Here is a 22,236-nt window from a genome sequence, read left to right as displayed (position 1 = left end):
ACACTAGAGGATCACTCGGGGGTGGGGCTTAGAAAGGCTGAAGCAGGAATCCCCCTGCCGTTTCGGTCCGACAACAGGAGCACCGCCTCATCCACAAAATCCAGCCCCAAGTTTCTGAATCAGTCTTGGCATCAGGACCATATTGAAAGAAAGACTTAGGTTTATATAGTGCCTTTCATGACCTCAGGATGTCCCAAAGCGCTTTACAGGCATTTAAGTACTTTTGAAATGTACTCATTTTTGCAATACAGAGGAATGAATGCTGCATGAATAGGATGAAAAAGGAATTGGAAGCTTTCTAATTAATTGTGCAGTGCTTTTTAGTGCTTTTCAATGTCATTAATAGAATAGCATTATGATGCATCAACAATATTCAATATGTTTTGTGTTTTTACGTAGCAGTGGATCCTCATTCTTGAGGAAAGCAGCTGTTAAGCTAGCTGGTTGACATTCTTATATTACATTGCTCTTTGGAATATTAAAACCATTACATAACTTTGGAGGGATCAAGAGACAGATAGAACAGTGTTAGTAAACTCAGAGTACCAAGAAGGCTTAGCCAAGATTGTTGGCTGCTCAGCTTTAGTAGCCTCTGAGCTGTTTATGGCCCCAAATTATTAAATATTTCTGTGTATTAGTGAGTCCATTTTCTTAATTTGATTACTTGTCTAAAAACCACAATAGTGATGTGCCAATAATTTTGCAAAGGAGATTTAATGATTCAATTCTGGGTACTGCCTGTGTGGAGTTTGCAAGTTTTTGCGTGGCTTTCCTCCGGGTGCTCCGGTTTCCTCCCACATGCCAAAGACTTGCAGGTTGATAGGTAAATTGGCCATTAGCAATTGCCCCTAGTATAGGTACGTGGTAGGGAAATCTAGGGGCAGGTGGGGATGTGGTAGGAATATGGAATTAGTGTAGGATTAGTATAAATGGGTGGTTGATGGTCGGCACAGACTCGGTAGGCCGAAGGGCCTGTTTCAGTGCTGTAACTCTAAACTAAACTAAATGTTCCAATTATAATCTGTAACAACAACCTGTATTTATATATCACCTTTAAAGTAATAAAATGTTCCAAGGTGCTTCACGAGTGTTATAAAGCAAAATTTGACACCAAGCCACAGTGTAATAATGCAATATTTGGGCAAAAGCTTGGTCCAAGAGGTAGGTTTTAAGGACCATCTTAAAGGAGGAAAGAGATGTGGAGAGGTTTAGCGAGAGAACTCGAGAGTTTACAGATTAAGCAGCTGTACATTGAGTTTGTTGACATCCAGTTATTTTATAGCTGCTCAGTGAGATTGCTCCCATTTTATAATACATTGACTATAGCTACAGTTAAGCCAAAAAATGGCAGCTTACTTTAGGGTAATCTCAGGCTATTAAGAATTAATATTTTGAAAGTTATAGTTGGCACAGAGGTCTGAGTTTTAAAACTTGCATGCAGATTTAATCTTTGTACACTGTAGTCTTTGAAGTTCCAATTGATTTATTTTCTGCTGTTGCCTAACTTGTTTCATCAGGTGAAGACTGACTTCTGCCAGATGGCTCTTCCATACTTGCTCCACGATATTCTCCTTCATGATAATAATAGTTCCTGGCAGGTGCTGTTATCTAACCACATTCAAGGTTTTTTTAATGCATGCTGTAGAATGGGATCAAGCTCTAGCCGATCAACCACACCAGCCATTGTCGACTCAGGTAATTGATTCGACATTTGTCCACTGTAAAGATTATTTCAACAAGTGTTCGGATATTCCGATGTTGTATATCAATTTCCTTGAAATGAGCAATTTAAAATAAAATTTGTGAAGTGAGCGAGTACAAGTGTGAAACCTAAAATAGTTGGCTCATTTAGTTCAGTGCCAGCCTGAGCTCCCTCTGTGTACTGCCTCAGGTACCAGTAGAGCTGGGATCAGGAACCCAACAAAATGAGAGGTTGAACCTGTATTCCATCAGCCTGTGTGAAACCATGATTTTTGAGTTAGTCGCTGTAGCAATGGGCTACAGTTGGCTTCTGCCTTGTACCATTCCAGCACTTAACAAGAGGGAGCTATTGCTAGAACTAAGGAGACCAATCAGACCAACATGGAATGGGAAAAGACGGCACTGATCGTGACCCAGCTCCCTTTCAGTTATGGATAAAATGGCATTGATCATTTAAATGTGGAGTTTTCATTGTCATTGGATAAATCAGGGTTTGGGTCTCAAACACTGATAACCTGTCATCATTAAGGACATACAATAAAAAGATGGACACATATCTTTTGAGTAGTTGCATTTCTCATTACAAACAGTAACCTGGTTGTGTCTGCTGCAGATACGTTTTGATTGCAGTGAAAGCTACTGCAGTTTATATAAAAGTATGAGGATGTTGTGTATAATCATACAATCGGTTAACAAAGTGTAATTCTTTTTTTCTTGACCCATTTGCTGACAGCTGTGTTTGTTATTTCGACAGAAACAGACAGTCTTCCCCATGGACATATGGATAAAACATCCCGGCGCACCATGCTGGCAGTGGTTGATTACTTGCGAAAACAAAAAAGGTCTTGACATGTATTACATAGAACATAGAACAGTACAGCACAGCACAGTACAGGCCCTTCGGCCCACGATGTTGTGCTGAACCTTTAACCTACTCTAAGATAAAACTAACTACCTACCCTTCATTCTACTATCATCCATGTACCTATCCAAGAGTCGCTTAAATGCCCCTAACGTATCTGCTTCTACTACCACCGCTGGCAGCGCATTCCACGCACCCACCACTCTCTGTGTAAAGAACTTCGCTCCAATGAGAAAAGCCCTAGCTCCCTCAACCTTTCTTCATAAGACATGCCCTCCAGTCCAGGCAGCATCCTGGTAAATCTCCTCTGCACCCTCTCTAAAGCTTCCACATCCTTCCTATAATGAGGCGACCAGAACTGAACACAATATTCCAAGTGTGGTCGAACCAGGGCCTTATAGAGCTGCAGCATAACCTTGCGGCTCTTAAACTCAATCCCCCTGTTAATGAAAGCCAACACACCATACGCCTTCTTAACAACTTGGGTGGCAACTTTGAGCGATCTATGGACATGGACCCCAAGATCCCTCTGTTCCTCCACACTACCAAGAATCCTGTCTTTAAGCCTGTATTCCGCATTCAAATTCGACCTTCCAAAATGAATTACTTCACACTTTTCCAGGTTGAACTCCATCTGCCACTTCTCAGCCCAGCTCTGCATCCTGTCAATGTCCTGTTGCAACTTACAATAGCCTTCCACACTATCCACAACTCCAGCAACCTTCGTGTCATCGGCAATCTTGCTAACCCAGCCTTCCACTTCCTCATCCAAGTCATTTATAAAAATCACAAAGAGCAGAGGTCCCAGAACAGATCCTTGTGGAACACCACTGGTCACCGAGTGCCATGCTGAATACTTTCCATCTACTACCACCCTCTGACTTCTATGGGCCAGCGAATTTTGTATCCAGACAGCCAACTTTCCCTGAATCCCATGCCTCCTTACTTTCTGAATGAGCCTTCCATGGGGAACCTTATCAAACGCCTTGCTAAAATCCATATACACCACATCCACTGCTCTTCCTTCATCAATGTGTTTTGTCACATCTTCAGAGAATTCAATAAGGCTTGTGAGGCATGACCTGCCCCTCACAAAGCCAACAGTATTAGTTCTGTCTTTTTTTAATTTATAAAAAGCTGATAAAAATACACAACAGGTCAATCAGCTTCTGAAGAAGAAACGTAGGTTAGCATGTAAAGTATAACTTCATCAGAATTATGATTCCTCGTGAGTTGTGATGAAGGGTTGCATCTAAAATATTATCCTCATTTTTCAGACCCTTGCAGACATGAATCACTAGAAGACAATGATTTGATTTAAAATTGACTTCAATGCTAGCACTTATTTATAGAGTTAAATATGATCTATTTGATTTACTTCAATTTCAAATGTCTGAAATGAAGCTTTCACAAAAACACTATCTTATCAATTTGTTATCTGCATCTTTCTCATTCTAGACATCAACTGAGCACTGTATGGAATGACAACTTCTGGCTGGATCTGAACTATTTGGAGGTTGCTTTGACAGCCCAGTCATGTGCAGCTCACTTTACAGCCTTGCTATGTGCAGAAATTTATGCAGATAAAATCAGATCAGAAGAGGAGGAATTGAAACGGTACCAGTTGGAACTGTAGCAAATAATTGCAATTCTTAATCTGATATGAGCAGAGATGTGCCCAAGACAAAAATAACAGTTTTATCTAAGATGTAGAACGGTATTGACGACTTTAATTCTGTCATTGTACACAAGGGATTAAAACCAGCTTCAATCAGAAGATCGTTCCAACTTGATGCAATTGATTATGTATTAGTTGGTTTGTCTAAGACTGGTGTCTGAGAGGTGGTAAATCATTAAATTCAATCCAAAATATTTTGTCATCAAATATACATTTGATTGGCAGCTTTTTGTTTTAATTTGACGGTTACTTAAATTCAACCGGATCCTAATGCTTTTTTTCAGGGGACAGTCTTCACCACATACAGTGGACCAATTTGTGTTAGTGTGATTGTCCCACTATACATGGCAGATGATAAAACCCGAATATGTTAAAAGAGCAAACAGCTGCTTTTGAAGCTGCCTGAAGTCTCCTTCAGATATTTGCATTGTTTAAAAACTATGGGAAGAAGTCTAAAAGTGGAAACTTGGGCAGCATCATTCAGCTGTTTGTACTTTTAATTGAAGGTAAGGCAGATCATTTGTTAAAAGCTGTAGCTGAAACAAATGGAAGAGGGATCACTTTTTTTCCCTGATATGAGGACAAGTAACTGCACTCTGTTTATGACTGTTGTCCGAAACATGGGCCCTGACATTTACCGAGGTATGCATTGAGAGCGGTGGGGAGGAGTTATGAAGGGGAAACACAAAAGTATGGGTTTTCCAGAATGCCCTGCACTTTTAGTTTTTTTTTCTCTTGGTCTCCCGCCCATCAGCCAACCTGAATGACAGGATGGCCGCCTGTTTAGTGAGATAACCTGCACCAAAAGGACGTAGCAGAGGGGCAGACAGGTCTTGTGGAGGGGTGAGGCAGGGGCTGGTATCCTGGGGGTTGATTGCAAGGTAGGGTGCAAGATTGTGGTTGCGGGGAGGATAGAGCATGGTCGGGGTGGGTGCTTATCGCAGGTGGATTTCAGGGGGATTCGGACAGATCGTAGGGTCATTCCAGGTAAGCTCGTTGGGCCTAGATGAAACACTCCTGCTCCTCCTGTCTCCACAAGCAGTGCTTTAAAGGTACTTACCTTATGGATCCTGTCCTTCTTGCCTCCATTTACCTGCCAGATTTTCTGAGGCTAGGCAAATCTTGCCAACATGAGTTTAAAAATAAAAAGCTTGTAAAAATGGAGGCGCACAGCCTTCATAAAAGCTTTCAACGACTGACCCGACTGCTGGGAGAGGTTTGGTCACTTGCCTTCATTAAACCTGAAGTAGGCAGTTGGGTTCGGTTTTGAAATTTTGACTTCCCACCCAACCGTTTTTGGAGGTTAAAATTGGGAACCAAAATGTCGAGAGTAAAGTAACCCCAAAAATATAACAACTGCTACAAAATCGTAGTGTGAAAATTATTTATGTACAACAGGTAATAAATAATTGTAGGAGACACTGGTAGTAAGATACCAGTGATACAACCTATGTTTAAATAAGTGTTTCTGATTTTGTTAGGAGTTCTTGCAAAGCAGCATGCAGCCTAAAGTTTGATGAGACCAGCCAAGAGCCAACAGTCTCCAGCTTGAGCAACAAAAGCAAAGAAGAAACAGGGATTGGTTTACAGGTATAGAAATAAAATGAATTTTTAAATGTCTCCTTAAAAAGCTTATCTTCTCTCCCCATATTTGCAATAAACTCTTTAAGACAGGAAATGAATAGTCTGTATTCAGTCATTCATGTTAAAGACTGGAATGTGTAAGGGATAGATTGGTGCTTGAACAAATGTCCAATAAATAAGTGAACAAAAATTCACAGCTATTATATTCCAGTAATGGAAACTAATCACAGCTACAGCGAGACTTGCATTTGACCGCGATCATAGTGCCTCATGTACGTGACAAAAATTTAGTGATAGATAATCCTCTCATACTGAATTTCAAGACACAATTTATTTTTTAAAAAATGTTAAATGACCACAGCACAAGAAATATAAAATTTATTCTTTGACGTTTTACACAAAAACCGTTGTTTTAGAAAGGGAGAAAGGGATAGGCCGAGTAATTACAGACCAGTCAGCCTAACTTCAGTGGTGGGCAAATTATTGGAAAGAATCCTGAGATGGTATTAATTGTCATTTAGAAAGGCACAGATTAATCAAGGGGCATTCAGCATGGATTTGTTAAGGAAAGGTCATGTCTGACTAACTTGATTGAACTTTTTGACAGGGAGGGTCGATGAGGGTAGCATGTTTGATGTAGTCTACATTGTTTTTAGCAAAGATTTGACAAGGTCCCACATGGCAGACTGATCAGAAAAGTAAAAGCCTATGGGATCCAAGGAAAAGAGGCAAGTTGGATCCAAAGTTGATTCAGTGGCCGGAGCAAAGGCTATTGGCCGATGGCTGTTTTTGTGACTGGAAGGCTGTATCCAGTCGGGTTCTGCAGGGCTCAATATTATGATTTGGACTCAATTGTAGGGAGCATGATTAAGAATTGCAGATGGTACAAAAATTGGCTATGTCGTTGATAATGAGGAAGAAAGCTGTCGAATGCAGAAAGATATGAGTGGACTGGTCAGGTGAGCAGAAAAGTGGCAAATGGAATACAATCCAGAAAAGTGAGGTAATGCATTTGGAGAGGCCAAACAAGGCAAGGGAATACATAATAAATGGTACGAAACTAAGAAGAGTAGATGAATAGGCGGAGCTTTGGAGTGCATATTCACAGATCCCTAAATGTAACAGGACAGGTAGATAAGGTGGTTAAGTAGGCATATGGGATACTTTCCTTTATTAGCCGAGGCGTAGAATATAAGAGCAGGAAGGTTATGCTGGAACTTCATAAATAAAACGGTAGTTAGGCTGCAGCTAGAGTACTGAGTACAGTTCTGGTCACCGCATTACAGGAAGGATGTGATCGCACTGGAGAAGATGCAGAGGAGATTTACGGAGATGTTGCCAGAAATGGAAAATTTTAGCTATGAGGAAAGATTGGATCGGCTAGGGTTGGTTTCTTTGGAACAGAGGAGGTTGAAGGGAGACTTAATTGAGGTGTATAAAATTGAGAGGTCTAAATAGAGTGGTTGGGAAGAACCTATTTTCTGATGCAGAGAGGTTAATAGTCATGGGGCATAGATTTTTGAGTAATTGGGAGAAGGATTAGAGGTGTGTCGAGAAGAAATTTTTCACTGACATTGGTGAGGATCTGGAGCTCAGTGCCTGAAAGACTTGTAGATTCTCTACATTTAAAAGGTATTTGGAAATGTACTTGGTGTCATAACCTACAAGGCTATGGACCAAGAGCTGGAAAGTGGGATTAAGCAGGATAGCTCTTTTTCAGTTGGCATAGACGTGATGGGCCAAATGGCCTCCTATGCCATAAAATTCTATGCTTTCTATGAATTATATTCATTGGATACCTGCAGAAATTTCACATCACAATTTACCTTTTGTGAGCTTTTTTCGCCATAGCTGAGTTATTAACGCAAAATATTTGTGATAGAATTATAGAATGGCTACAGGACAGAAGGCGGCCATTTGGCACATCATGCCCATGCCGACTGTCTGCAAGAGCAACTCATCTAGTCCCATTCCCTTGCCTTTTCCCTGTAGCCCTACAAATCTTTTCTTTTCAGATAATTATCCAATTACTTTTGAATCTGCCTGCACCACATTCTCAAGCAGTGTATTCCAGATCCTAACCACTCACTGCTAAAAAGTTTTCCCTCATTTTGCCTCTGGTTCTTTTGCCAATCATTGTCAACCCTTCCACCAGTTTCTTCTTATCTGTTCTGTCTAGACCCCTCGTGATTTTGAATACCTCTATCAAATTTCCTCTCTGCCTTCTCTAAGGAGAACAGTCCCAGCTTTGTCAATTTTTAAAAATTCAATTCATGGGATGTGGACGTTGCTGGCAAGGTCAGCATTTGTTGCCCATCCCTAATTGCCTATGAGAAGGTGGTGGTGAGCTCCCTTCTTGAACCGTTGCAGCCCAGCTGGTGCAGGTACACCCTCAGTGCTGTTAGCTAGAGAGTTCCAGGATTTTGATCCAGCAATAAAGAAGCAACGGCAGTGTATTTCCAATGGTGTGTGGCTTGGAGGGGAACTTGCAGGAACTTGGAACTAAAGTTCCTCATCCTCTGAACCATTCTCATAAATCTTTTCTGCACCCTCTCCAGTGCCATCACAGCTTCCTAAAGTGTAATACCTAGAATTGGATACAATACTCCGAAGAAAATTCTTGTGGGCCAAGAGTTGCAGGAATGTTCCTGCCAGCCCCAGAAGGAAATCTTGGGCCTCCCCTGCCCTTCTTCCTGTCTCTCCAGGATTCCTCTCTGAGCACTTAACTCATGTGGGAAGCTACAAAAGGATACCTTGCAATTGTTTCACGCAATGATTTTGATTATCATGATGTTGATTGAGGTTATGTTCTTCTGGACAGTGGCAGTGGAACAGAGTGGGCCTAGCACATAGGCTTTATTTTCAATTGCAGTAATTCTGGTTACCAGTAATCATTTGAGTGTCAGATAATGGTATGAAATTGCTATGAGGTGCCATACTATGTGTAGCAATGAAAACTATAGGTTTGAATATAAGCCCTGATTTGTTAACATCGGGGTAAGCTCATCTCCACTTGTTCAGAGGGCAAGCTGCACTGAATTTTGTATTACCCTTACCTAATTTGAAGGTTACTGACACATGAAAAGTTTGGTTGGAAAGGTGTTGAAAATTCTTACGAAGCAGCAGCTGTCAGGGTTGCTGCGCACTTTTAAAGGGAAAGTTGTGATAGTAGCAGAACAGTGACTTAGTTGTTCACAGTGGACATGCTGCCAGCATTGCTTCCTTTGATGTCGAAGATTTGATGGCCATGCCGCAGGAGGTGCACCAAAGGAGGGTAGCTCTATTTGAGGTTGAATGTCACCCTCTATTAAAATCACAGGTAATAGTTGCTTGAAGAAAGGTCAGCAATCAAGCTAGTGTATCTCCTCAAATCCCTTGTACCTGATTGCAAATGAGGACGATGTTTGCTGGTATCAGGGAAAATGAATGTTAAACTACATAGGTACATCATTTTGTCAAGACTAACATTGGTCAAGACCAATGCTCTATTATTGGAAGATCAGAGGGCTTTAGGTGGCAGCATTGTTCTATCAGAGAAAGTGACAGCTATAAGAGTTTAAAGGATGTTGTTCATAATTAAATTAATGTGTGTTCTGACAGGAACTCCTGATTGATGTGTACAGAAGTATAGGAGAACCTGATAGTTTGTATGGCTGCGGTGGAGGGAAGATGTTACACCCACTTGCCAGGTAAAAACCAAAGTTAAATATACTTCATACTCTACCCTGTGATGGTACTGGTTATGTTGAATTCTGCATTTCTTTCCAAATTACATTTATGAAGCGAGACTTGATATGATCGCTATTTTCACTGTAACCGAGCAGATTGTGTGGTGATATGATCGACATCTTCAAGATTATAAAGGGTTATGTAAATAGTAATGGATTTTTTTCCCGTTGAGATGGTAATCGGAGAGCATAAATTTAAGATAATCACAAGAATAGAAGTGGAAATTAGAAAAAAAATTATATACACAGAGGGTGGTTAGAATGTGGAATTTTGCAGTGAAACAGGTAATTAGATGCTTGAAAAGAATCAATATTAAAAGATATGGGGAGCAAGCAGGAAGGTGGTTTTAGATCCGTAGACCCATGGAGGAAACATCAGATTACCTGTTCTGTGCTGCAATATTTACATCAAAGTGGAAATCAATTGTGTGAAAGGAAAACCAGAAGTATTTGCGTATATATTCGGGCTGTCACGCACACATATTTTAGAGAAATTAGATACAGCCTGTTTAACGACATTATCTGATACCTGTAATATTTAATTTTAATGGAATGCAACCTTAATTTGTTTGATCCAATTTGTATAACCTAATACTTTGCTTTTTAACTTTACACAGAATTAGAACATATGAGCATGAAGTGTTGTGGGACAAAGCTCTTGTAACATATGATATTGAAATGAATCTCCCTGTCTCTACACGCCAAGCTGGTATTGTCCAGGTAGTGTTGGTCCTGAAACTAGTATTATTTCTGCACTATATTATAAACTGTAACAATGATTGTCTAATGTGCTGGTTATCGATATTGTGGAGCTCTACAGGTTTTTCATTCAGTATACCTGCAAAAATTGTAAAGGCCATTCCGTTGACCAGCCTGTAGTGTTGGATGATTAGCCGCCAATGTGTTATACCAACTTGTTGAGTGTGCCCCCTTTCCAGCTTCCAGCCTGCACTCTTAATCTGGCCACCACCTTTTTTAAATCTGGGAGCGTCAGTAGCATCAGGGAAGGGATAGAGTCAGAATCAGGAGCAGCACCCTTGCCATTTAGAATTGTAAAATGTTCTTATCAATGGAGGTTTATGTGTGCTTCGTGTTGCATTGTTAATAGAGGGAGTAGGCCTGAAGGAAGATTCTTTTGATTTGAAGAAATGTGAGGTCAGCAGTATATTGGTTGTACTGGAGTAGCAACCTAAAAAAGCCACAACTCAATAATAACAAATAAAATCTAACTTGTTAAGCAATGATCTGGGTATCATATTTGGACACGACCGGAGACACAATCTCAGCCCAGTTGGTCCTGCAAAGTCCTTCTTGCTAACATCCAAGGATTGATGCCCAAGTTCAGAAAGCCAATTCACAGATTAAAAAAGCAACATCCTGGCACAGTCATACTCTGTTGTATCTATTAGTTGACATTCCAGAATCCTCCATCTCTATCCTGCAGGTAGGAAAGACCAACCAGAGGTAAGAGCACAGTAGCCCTGGGAGTCCTCAATGCTAACGTCAGATGCCATGAAGCCTTATTGTTTCAGGTCAAACAAGGCCAAGGAAACCTGAAGATCACTATCTCGCTACTGATGAATCAATGCTTTTTTTTAAAGTTGAACACATGGAGAAGGCATTGAAAGAAGCAAGGGCACAGAATGTACTTTGGGGGTCCATCACCAAAAGCATCACCACTGATCAGGCTGGCCACGCTTTGAACAACGTAGCTGCCAGACTGGGCCTGTGTTGGAGGTTGACGAAATCAATATGCATAAGTAACCTATGGGACCTTGTTAGATACACGTCTGTCCATGATCACATTGTTAACAGTGAAGACAAAGTCTCGTCTCCTTAGTGGGGGCACCCTTTCATCATGTAGTGTAGCTCAACTATCGTGGTATGTGGGACTGACTAATCTAGCAGCTCAAAAATAGACATCCACAAGGCACTTTGGACCATCAGAAACAGCTTAAGTCTACACTACCACAATCATGGCCCAACATATCACTCACTCCGCATTACCATAAAACCAGAGAAGTGCCTAGTTATGACCTATCCATAAAAAAATGCAGCCCAGCCAACTACTGTCCTGTTGACTTTGCAATTTAAGCAAAGTGATGAAGGGAGTCAAATAGTGCCATCAAGTGACCCTAATCATCAATAACCTGCTGGCTGATGCTCAGTTTGGGTTCTCCAAGAACCACTCGCTTCCAGATTGCATTATGGCTTTGATCCAGACATGGAGGCGAGAGCAAATCCAGCCACGGAAACCAGAGCCGATTGCTGTACGAGAAGTGAGTAATTGCCTTCCACATCAAGGTAACATTCAACTGACTGTGGCACAAAGGAGCCCGAAGAAGACTGGTGGTCAAGAAAGGAACCCTCCTGTAACTGGAGCCGTACCTGACACATGGGAAGGTCGTTGTGGTCATGGAAGACCATCATCGCAGGCTGGGGAATTGCTGCAAGAGTTCCTCAAGGCAATGCCCTTGGTTCTATACAATCTGTCATAAGTCAGAAGTGAAGCTGTTGATTGACGATTCCACAGTGTTTAGCTCCATTCACAAATCCTCCGATAATGAATCAGCTAATGCTAGCCTACAGAAGGACCTGGACAACATCAAGGCCTGGGCTGACAAGTGGCAGGTTACATTAGTGACGGGCATTGAGAATCCCCAACATTAAAAGACCCAGCCACTTCACCATGTCCTTCAGTGTTGCCATCATTGCCATGTGCCTCACCATTAACATATAGGGGCATCACCTTTTAACCAGAAACTTAACTGGACCAACATATCAATACATTGGCTACAAGAGCAGATCAGAGAATGGGCACCCTGTAACAAGTGACTCACATTCTGATTGCTGAAAGCTTATCCCCACCTACAAAGCTCAAGCTTGATGGAATACTCAGCACTTGCCTAGATGGGTACAACTGAAACAACACTTGAGAAGCTCAGCATCATCCAGTATAGATCAGTCACTTAAATAAGAGCAAAATACTGCAGATGCTGGGAGCTCTGAAATGAGAACAGAAATGCCGGAAATACTCAGCAGGTCTGGCAGTATCTGTGTGGAGAGAAACCAAGTTAACGTTTCAGGTCTGTGACCCTTCATCAGAACTGGCATAAGTTAGAAATGTAGCAGTCTTTGAGCAAGGGGGAGGGGGGAAGAAGAACAAGAAAGAAGGACTGTGATAGAACGGAGGGGGGAAAAGATTAAATGACCTATGTCATGGAACAGAATGCAAATGGAGTGCTAAATAGTTGTAGCGAAAGACAAAGTACGAGTCCAGAGAGAGTGCTAATGGCTGAATAATGAGCAGCTCTGTACGAAAGCAGAAACACGAAAAATAGACTAGCACATGGTTAAAAAAATGATTTAAAAAGAAAATATATATATATAAAAAAACAAAAATAATAACTAAACAAAATAATGGGGCTTGTGGTCGGAAATTATTGAACTCAATATTGAGTCCAGAAGGCTGTAGAGTGCATAATCAGAAGATGAGGTGCTGTTCCTCAAGCTTGTGTTGATGTTCACTGGAACACTGCAGCAGGCTAAGGACAGAAATGAGGGCATGAGAACAAGGTGGTGAACTAAAATAGCAAGCAACCAGAAGCTTGGAATCACGCTTGCGAACCGAGCTCTGCAAAGCGGTCACCCACTCTGCATTTGGTCTCCCCAGTGTAGAGGAGACCGCACTGTGAGCAGCGAATACGGTATACTAAATTGAAAGAAGTACAAGTAAATTGCTGCTTCGCCTGGAAGGAGTGTTTGAAACCTTGGATGGTGAGGAGAGAGGAGGTGAAAGGGCAGGTATTACACCTCCTGCAATTACATGGGAAGGTGCAGTGGGAAAGTGATGAGGTGTCAGGGGTGATGGAGAAGTGGACCAGGGTATCGCAGAGGGAACAATCCCTTCGGAATGCTGACAAGGAGGGGAGGGGAAGATGTGTTTTGTGGTGATGGAAATGGCAGAGGATGATCCTTTGGATGTGGAAGCTGGAGGGGTGGAAAGTGAGGACAAGGGGACCTCTGTTGCAGTTCCGGGAGGGGAAGGGGTGTGGGCAGAAATGCGGAAAATGGGTCAGACACGGTCGAGGGCCCTGTCAACCACAGTGCGGGGGAATCCTCAGTTGAGGAAAAAGGAAGACATATGAGAGGCGTTGCTGTGGAAGGTTGCATCATTGGAACAGATGCGTTGGAGACGGAGAAACTGGGAGAATGGAATGGAATCCTTACAAAATCACAGAATCGTTACAGTGCAGAAGGAGGCCATTCGGCCCATCGTGTCTGCACTGTCCGAAAGAGTAATTCCCTCGGTCCCGTTCCCCTGCCTTCTCCCCATAACCTTGCAAATTCTTCCTTTTCATATAACTGTCTCGTTCCCTTTTGAATGCTTCAATTGAACCTACCTCCACCACATTCTCAAGCAGCGCATTCCAGACCTTAACCACTCGCTGTGTGAAAAAAGTTTTTCCTCATGTCACTTCTCTTACCAAATACCAAAATTTGTACCCTTTATTGTCTCTCCATATTCTTCCTACCAAAATGAATCACTGCACATTTCTCTGCATTGAACTTCATCTGCCACCTGTCTGCCCATTCCACCAACTTATCTATGTCCTTTTGAAGTTCTACACTATCCTCCTCACTGTTCACAATGCTTCAAGTTTCTATAGGCATATAAATAGTAAAAGGTGGTAAAAGGAGGGGCGGGGCCTATTATAGACCAGAAAGGGGATTTACACATGGAGACAGAGGGCATAGCTGAGGTATTAAATGAATACTTTGCATCTGTCTTTCCAAGGAAGAAGATGCAACCCAGGCAATGTTGAAAGAGGAGGAAAGTCAGACACTAGAGGGGTTTAAAATTATGGGACGTAGGGTGTGACGAAGTGTAGTTGAGGTAGCCTTGGGAGTCGGTGGACTTATAATAAATGCGAGTGGACAGCCTATCCCCAGAGATGGAGACAGAGAAGTCGAGGAAGGGAAGGAAAGTGTCAGAGATGTGAAGGTGAGAGAAGGGTGAAAATTGGAAGCAGAGTTGATGAAGTTTTCCAGTTGGGGGCGAGAGCAGGAAGCGTCACTGATACAATCATCAATGTACTGGAAAAAGAGTTGGGGAAGGGGGACTGAGTAGGACTGGAACAAGGAATGTTTGACATACCCCACAAAAAGGCAGGCATACCTGGACCTATACAGGTACCCATAGCAACACCTTTTATTTGGAGGAATTGAGTGAGTTGAAGGAGAAGTTGTTCAATGTAAGAACAGGTTCAGCCAGGCAGAGGAAGGTAGTAGTGGTGGTGGATGGGGACTGGTTGGGCCTCTGTTCAAGGAAGAAGCGGAGAGTCCTCAGACCTCAGATGGGCGATGGAGGTGTTAAGAGATTGGACATCCATGGTAAAGAGGAGGCAGTTAGGACCAGGAAACTGGAAACTGTCAATGACGTGGGGTGTTAGAAGAGTCACGGATGTAAGTGGAAAGAGACTGGACAAGGGGAGAATCGAGATAGGAGGAAATAAGTTCAGTGGGAGCAGGAACAGGCTGAAGCGGATTTACTGGGACAGTCCTGTTTGTGGATTTTGGGAAGAAGATAGAAGCGGGCTGTTTGGAGTTGCGGGACTATGAGGTTGGAAGCTGTAGAAGGAAGATCTCCAGAGGAGATGAGGTCAGTGACGATCCTGGAGACAGTGGTTTGATGTTCTGTGGTGGGGTCATGGTCATGGGGGAGGAAGGAAGATGTGTCTGAGAGTTGGCGTTACGTTAGAGGTCAGTGCACCAGATAACAACAGCACCACCCTTGTCAGTGGGTTTGATCACAGTGTCAGGGTTAGACCTGAGAGAACGGAGTGCAGCATGTTCAGAGGGAGAGAGGTTTGAGTGAGGGGAGCGGAGAAATTAAAATGGCTGGTGTCACACTGACAATTTTCAATGAAAAGACCAAGAGTAGGTAAGAGGCCAGAAGGAGGGGTCCAGGTGGAGGGAGAGTACTGGAGGTGGGTGAATGGGCCCGCTGGTCACGGGGAGGACTCCTGGTCAAAGAAGTGAGCCCGAAGGCGATGGAAGAAAAGCTCAACATCATGTCGAGCGCGAAATTCATTGCGGGGTGTGAGGATATAAAACTGAGTCCTTTGCTAAGTACAGATCGTTCAGCGCCAGTGAGGGGAAGGTCAGAGGGTATTGTGAATACATTCTGTTCCATAACATCTCTGTCATTTAATCTCTCCCCCTTCTGTCCTATCGCAGTCCTTCCTTCATTCTTCTTCTCTCCCCACTTTCACTTGCTCAAAGACTGTTACATTTCTATCTTTTACCCGTTTCCGGTGCCTAGGTCAATGCCGGGTGGTCCGTCCAGTTTCATTCCTTTTTGTTGGCTTCGTAGTGGTTAGATAGGCCATTTCAGAGGGCATGTAAGAGTCAACCACATTGCTGTGGGTTTGGAGTCACATATAGGCCAGACCAGCCTTCCATCATTAAACTATAGCTTTAAATTCCAGATTTTTTTATTAATTGAATTCAAATTCCACTTCTGCTGTGGTGGGATTCGAACCCATGTCCCCAGAGCAACACCCTAGGTCTCTGGGTTACTCGTCCAGTGACAATACCACTGCGCCAGCGTCTCCCCTTGTATGCTATTATGTGTTTATTTATTTGACTATAACATGCTCACAGTTTGAAATGTATAGTTGATTTGTATTTGTTGCATGTAGGCTTTACAGAACTTTGGACTATGTCATATTCTCACTACATATCTAAGGGGACTTGAAACCGAAAATGCGGAATGGTGTGAGGAATTGCAGGAAATCCGTTTCCAGGCAGCCTGGAGAAACATGCAGTGGGATCATGTCCCCTTGTGCAGGTAAATGCAGAGTTGTCTGCTTCAAATAAATTCAATTGTGCTCAACTTTTTTTGTGAAATTGTTCGCTTATTGGGTTTATGTATTAATTGTTATTATATTAAATATAAGTTCTAGAGCCTGAAACCTGGATCTGGGATGCAGTGCATGAAAGGGTAGTAGAGGCACATTCAATCATGGCTTTCAAAGGGATTTGGATAAGCACCTGAAAAGAAAAAAATTGCAGGGCTATGGGGTAAGGGCTAGGGATTGGGACTAGCTAAATTGCTCTTGCAGAGAGCCACATGAGTTTAATGGGACAAATGGTTTCCATCTGTGCTGTAATTCTAACCTGTAAGCCAAAATGTACAATCATTCCTACACGTAACTTTTGGTAACTTGTGAACCCATTTTTTGTGATAAATTGCAGTCAGTGTTTGCTTTACAGCAACAACTTGTATTTATATAGCAGATTAACATAATAATACATCCCAAGGCACTTAACATCGTCAGTCTGTTATCACATGAACAGTACTCTAATCCCCTAGTTATATACTGCATTCTTATATCAATGTTGGGTGTTATTTTGCAGCAGACTGATGCCCAACATGTATCACAATTTCAAAAGCATCAAGATTGGTAGTTTAGCATTGTTGAAGAACCAGCTTGAAGAGTTGATCTTGCACTGGTGGTGCTTCACATCATTATGATATAATTGTAGCCAGAGCACAGCCAAAATCTGTAACTTAGAACAAAGAAAATTACAGCACAGGAACAGGCCCTTCGACCCTCCAAGCCTGCGCCGATCCAGATCCTCTATCTAAACCTGTCGCCTATTTTCTAAGGGTCTGTATCTCTTTGCTTCCTGCCCATTCATGTATTTGTCTAGATACATCTTAAAAGACGCTATCGTGCCCGCATCTACCGTCTGGCAACGCGTTCCAGGCACCCACCACCCTCTGCGTAAAGAACTTTCCACGCATATCCCCCCTAAACTTTTCCCCTCTCACTTTGAACTCGTGACCCCTAGTAATTGAATCCCCCACTCTGGGGAAAAAGCTTCTTGCTATCCACCCTATCTATACCTCTCATGATTTTGTACACCTCAATCAGGTCCCCCCTCAACCTCCGTCTTTCTAATGAAAATAATCCTAATCTATTCAACCTCTCTTCATAGCTAGCGCCCTCCATACCAGGCAACATCCTGGTGAACCTCCTCTGCACCCTCTCCAAAGCACCTACATCCTTTTGGTAATGTGACAACCAGAACTGCACGCAGTATTCCAAATGTGGCCGAACCAAAGTCTTATACAACTGTAACATGACCTGCCAACTCTTGTACTCAATACCCCGTCCGATGAAGGAAAGCATGCCGTATGCCTTCTTGACCACTCTATAGACCTGCGTTGCCACCTTCAGGGAACAATGGACCTGAACACCCAACTCTCTCTCTACATCAATTTTCCCCAGGACTTTTCCATTTATTGTATAGTTCACTCTTGAATTGGATCTTTCAAAATGCATCACCTCGCATTTGCCCGGATTGAACTCCATCTGCCATTTCTCTGCCCAACTCTCCAATCTATCTATATTCTGCTTATTTTTTTGTTTTCAGCATAGATTTTCAGGTTACTGCCATTGTTTCTCATAGGATGCATAAGATAACGTGACCTTCAACCTTTGTCAATTTAAAGCACCTGAAGAAACAAATCCACTACCTTTTGTTTTAATATACTCTCGTTGAATTGCACTTACACTTTGTAGTTTAGTTGTGCATGCACTTAGTAGTTGATTCACTTTTATCTTGCTAAATGATTTGCTTCATTATTTTGTGTGTTCATTGCCAGAGATGAGACGTCAGGACCCGGGTATCATGAATCTGTGTACAATGCTTTGCAATCTCTGAAAGACCAAGAATTCTCTGCCTTCCATGAGGTTTTGAAGTTTGCCAGGTAACCTTGTAATCACTGCTGATGATTCTTTTAGAATTTAATCCACTTTTCACAAACTCTGAAGTAAGTGTTCCTTTTCATTGTAACTGAAACTGTGCTGCTAGTCTTTACTGGTACTGAAATTTACCACAGTTCACCTTAATTTTCTTTAGCATGTTAATTGTGTTCAAGTCCTAAAACTTTGAGACTGCCATTTCTTCATTCTTATTGATGAAGGATGCCTGACCTGCTGTTTACAGCCTTTTCTGTTTCGATTTCAGATTTCCAACATTCACAGTATTTTGCTTTTGTGTTGTGATTTGTTCTCTATTGGTTTGCATTCATCATGTACCTCAGAATGACATTGAATGCAATTTATTGTGCCAATAGGGTGAGAGAAGTGGAAGAATTATGCAAAGGGAGCTTGGAATCGGTTTACTCTCTGTACCCTACACTCTGCAGATTGCAGATACTTGGAGAACTAGAAACTATTGGGCAGCTGCTGTCCAGGTAACCAGCTGATGTTTTATTAGCACTTAAACTGGACTAAATTGTATTTGTTCTTTGTTTATCAAGCATTTTGAGACATTTCTGGGGTATTTTTGCTTAAACTGCTGGAAGTGCACATGATTGGATGTCAAATGAGGACAGCATCAGACATAGCTGTACCCCCTAGAATTAAATACCCTGCCATCACTCATGTTTACAATTCACATATGATTGCTGCTTAAGCATGGTGCTAAGGCTGCATGGTACCTGTTGAACTGCAGACCAGCAAGGAGTCAGCATCTGCTGGACAGGAGTGCTGCAGTGGAAATAGGTAATAAAAGAGAGCAAAAAAACTACTGCAGTCTGAACTGATGGGGATTATACTCAAAATTTAGTTTTAATTTTGTACAGGATATTATGTTCATTTTCAGATCTGCGACAGATAATGCATTGAATGAGGTACACAGAAAATGGCAGCAGCAACTTCAACTTCTCAAGGACAGTGACTTTACCTTCCAGGAACCTATATTAGCAATGAGAACAGTTATTCAGGAGATGCTTATTAAAAAGGAAATGGATGATCAAAGGAAAAATTTAATTAAGGATGCTCTGACTGAGCATTTACTTCAAATGGCAAAATTAGCACGAGCAGCAAGAAATTCCCAGGTCTGCCACCTTTTTATAAGTTATTTGCTATAGAAATCAAGTAGTGTTTCTGATGATGCATGTAAAATATTAAGTTGTTCAGACAAGAATGCATTAGCTATATTTTTAAATACAAACTAATATGTATTTTGTCTGCAGAACTTTGATCTTTATCACTGTATCTAGAATATAACATGGTAAGAAATCAGAAGTTTCCCTTGCTTGCATTTCAGGCTGTTTCTTAATCAGTTACACTGAATATTTCCAGTTTGTATGTATTTATAAAAGTTATTGTTTGGTTACAGCTGGCAGAGAAAGCCATCTTCCAGATCAAACAACACAATCCAGTTGGGTTTGGCATTTCCACCTGGCAACTGGAAGAGGCCCAGGTCTTTTGGGATAAACAGGAACAGAGTCTTTCTCTTGATGTTCTTAAGCAGATGATTGGCAAACTAGAGGTATGTTCACTGGTCTCAAATTATCCAAGTCAAAAAAAAACCTCACGTTTTCTTCCACAATTAGTAAAAATAAGGGGGGTGGGGTTGTGGTGAATGCAGGCAAACACTAAGCATTGACAGTGCGTGCAGATAATTAATGTTTACTTAGGGCTGGGTGTACTTGCTGATTTTGTTTGCAGTTTTTGCTCATTGTATAGAGGAAGCTGCATTTCGATATGCATTTTTAATGCATCAACTAGAACAGGCACTGACTTTCAGTATAGCAAATGAAAATCAGTTTTGGAAGATGAAAAAAACAGTCTTATCTTATCTTGTTACTCTCTGCAAACCAGTTGTGGATTAGAATTGGATAAGGTTCTGTTACTGGACCTATATCAATGCTGCTCTGAGTAGGAACTCTCAGAAAATTGGTATCATTCATTAATGTTCCTCACACCACAACAGCATTTTTGAAATTACTTGCATTGTGTTTGTAATGTAAAGGATGAAAAGGCTTTCAAGAATATTGTGCTAAAATTAAGTTAATTATTAGATTTTAGACTTCCCTCAGCATTCAGTTAAGTGGCCACATTTTTTTCCATTCTGATATTTTAGCATCTTTCTGCTTGTTCTTGTCTTCTCTCCTTAGGTAAACAGCAACGAGTCATTAGTGCCGTTGTATGTCGAGTGCCTGAGACTCTGTGGAAATTGGTTGGCAGAAACATGTTTAGAAAGTCCTGGCACCATCATGCAGAAGTATTTAGAAAAGGTGAGAATGAGTAAATGAACAACGATTTGAGTACAGTGGTGGCACTATTGGGAAACAAACATATCTTTCAGCCCTAAAATAATGAAACTAATACAGAGCAAAAAAAAGATATTATAGGGGTACTAAAAAAAGTAATTAGGAGAGCGAAGAGGGAACATGAAAAAAACACTGGCGGGCAAGATAAAGGAAAATCCTAAGGCATTTTATAAGTATATTAAGGGCAAGAGGATAACCAGGGAAAGAATGGGGCCCATTAGGGACCAAAGTGGCAATCTGTGTGTGGAGCCGGAGGGCATAGGTGAGGTTTTAAATGATTACTTTGCATCTGTGTTCACTATGGAGAAGGACAATGTAGGTGTAGCGATCAAGGAGGGAGATTGTGATATACGAACATATTAGCATTGAAAGAGAGGAAATATTAGCTATTTTAGCGGGCTTAAAAGTGGATAAATTCCCAGGCCCAGATGAGATGAGTCCCAGGCTGTTATGTGAGGCAAGGAAGGAGATAGCAGAGGCTCTGACACAAATTTTCAAATCCTCTTTGGCCATAGGAGAGGTACCAGAGGACTGGAGGACAGCAATTGTTCAATTGCCATTATTCAAGAAGGGTAGCAGGGATAAATCAAGTTGGTGAGTCTAACATCAGTGATTGGGAAAATATAGGAAAATATTCTGAGGGACAGGGTTAATCTCCACTTGGAGAGGCAGGGATTGATCAGGGATAGTCAGCATGGCTTTGTCAGGGGGAGATCATGTCTAACTAACTTGATTGAATTTTTCGAGGAGGTGACTAGATGTGTAGATGAGGGTAAAGCAGTTGATATAGTCCACATGGATTTCAGTAAGGCTTTTGATAAGGTCCCACATGGGAGATTGGTTAAGAAGGTAAGAGCCCATGGGATCCAGGGCAATTTGGCAAAGTGGATCCAAAATTGGCTTAGTGGCAGGAGGCAGAGGGTGATGATCGAGGGTTGTTTTCGTGAGTGCAAGCCGGTGACCAGTGGTGTACCGCAGGGATCGGTGCTGGGACCCTTGCTGTTTGTAGTGTACATTAATGATTTAGACGGGAATATAGGAGGTATGATAAGTAAGTTCGCAGATGAAACGAAAATTGGTGGTGTTGTAAATAGTGAGGAGGAAAGCCTTAGATTACAGAACGATATAGATGGGTAGAGCAGTGGCAAATGGAATTTAATCCTGAGAAGTGTGAGGTGATGCATTTTGGGAGGTCTAACAAGGCAAGGTAATATACAATGGATGGTAGGACCCTAGGAAGTACAGATGGTCAGAGAGATCTTGGTGTACATGTCCATAGATCACTGAAGGCAGCAGCACAGATAGATAAGGTGGTTAGGAAGGCATATGGGATACTTGCCTTTATCAGCCAAGTTATAGAATGCAAGAGCAGGGAGGTTATGATGGAGCTGTATAAAATGCTAGTTAGGCCACAGCTGGAGTTCTGTGTACAGTTCTGGGCACCACACTATAGGAAGGATGTGATTGCACTGAAGAGGGTGCAAAGGAAATTCACCAGGATGTTGCCTGGGCTGGAGCATTTCAGCTATGAAGAGAGACTGAAAAG

General features: G+C 41.9%; 1 protein-coding gene across 4 annotated transcripts in view; it reads left to right on the top strand.

Moving 5' to 3' along the window:
- atm (ATM serine/threonine kinase) overlaps window positions 1–22,236 on the top strand; it is a 184,012-nt gene that overhangs the window by 109,468 nt on the left and 52,308 nt on the right. For 3 of the 4 annotated variants that reach the window (XM_068033717.1, XM_068033716.1, XM_068033718.1), the window contains 12 exons: window positions 1,518–1,695; window positions 2,456–2,543; window positions 4,022–4,180; window positions 5,723–5,831; window positions 9,426–9,514; window positions 10,171–10,273; window positions 16,258–16,406; window positions 18,231–18,335; window positions 18,705–18,824; window positions 19,235–19,469; window positions 19,754–19,906; window positions 20,535–20,654. In XM_068033717.1, the coding sequence (XP_067889818.1) occupies window positions 1,518–1,695; window positions 2,456–2,543; window positions 4,022–4,180; window positions 5,723–5,831; window positions 9,426–9,514; window positions 10,171–10,273; window positions 16,258–16,406; window positions 18,231–18,335; window positions 18,705–18,824; window positions 19,235–19,469; window positions 19,754–19,906; window positions 20,535–20,654 (1,608 nt within the window). Of the gene's footprint in view, window positions 1–1,517; window positions 1,696–2,455; window positions 2,544–4,021; window positions 4,181–5,722; window positions 5,832–9,425; window positions 9,515–10,170; window positions 10,274–16,257; window positions 16,407–18,230; window positions 18,336–18,704; window positions 18,825–19,234; window positions 19,470–19,753; window positions 19,907–20,534; window positions 20,655–22,236 lie in introns of those variants that run through there. The other variant, XM_068033719.1, reaches the window with a different exon arrangement.

This window comes from Heterodontus francisci, chromosome 6 (assembly GCF_036365525.1).
Source record: "Heterodontus francisci isolate sHetFra1 chromosome 6, sHetFra1.hap1, whole genome shotgun sequence".
NCBI lineage: Eukaryota > Metazoa > Chordata > Chondrichthyes > Heterodontiformes > Heterodontidae > Heterodontus > Heterodontus francisci.
Note: the sequence above shows the minus strand (reverse complement) of the source record. Positions and strands in the feature narration are given on the sequence as shown.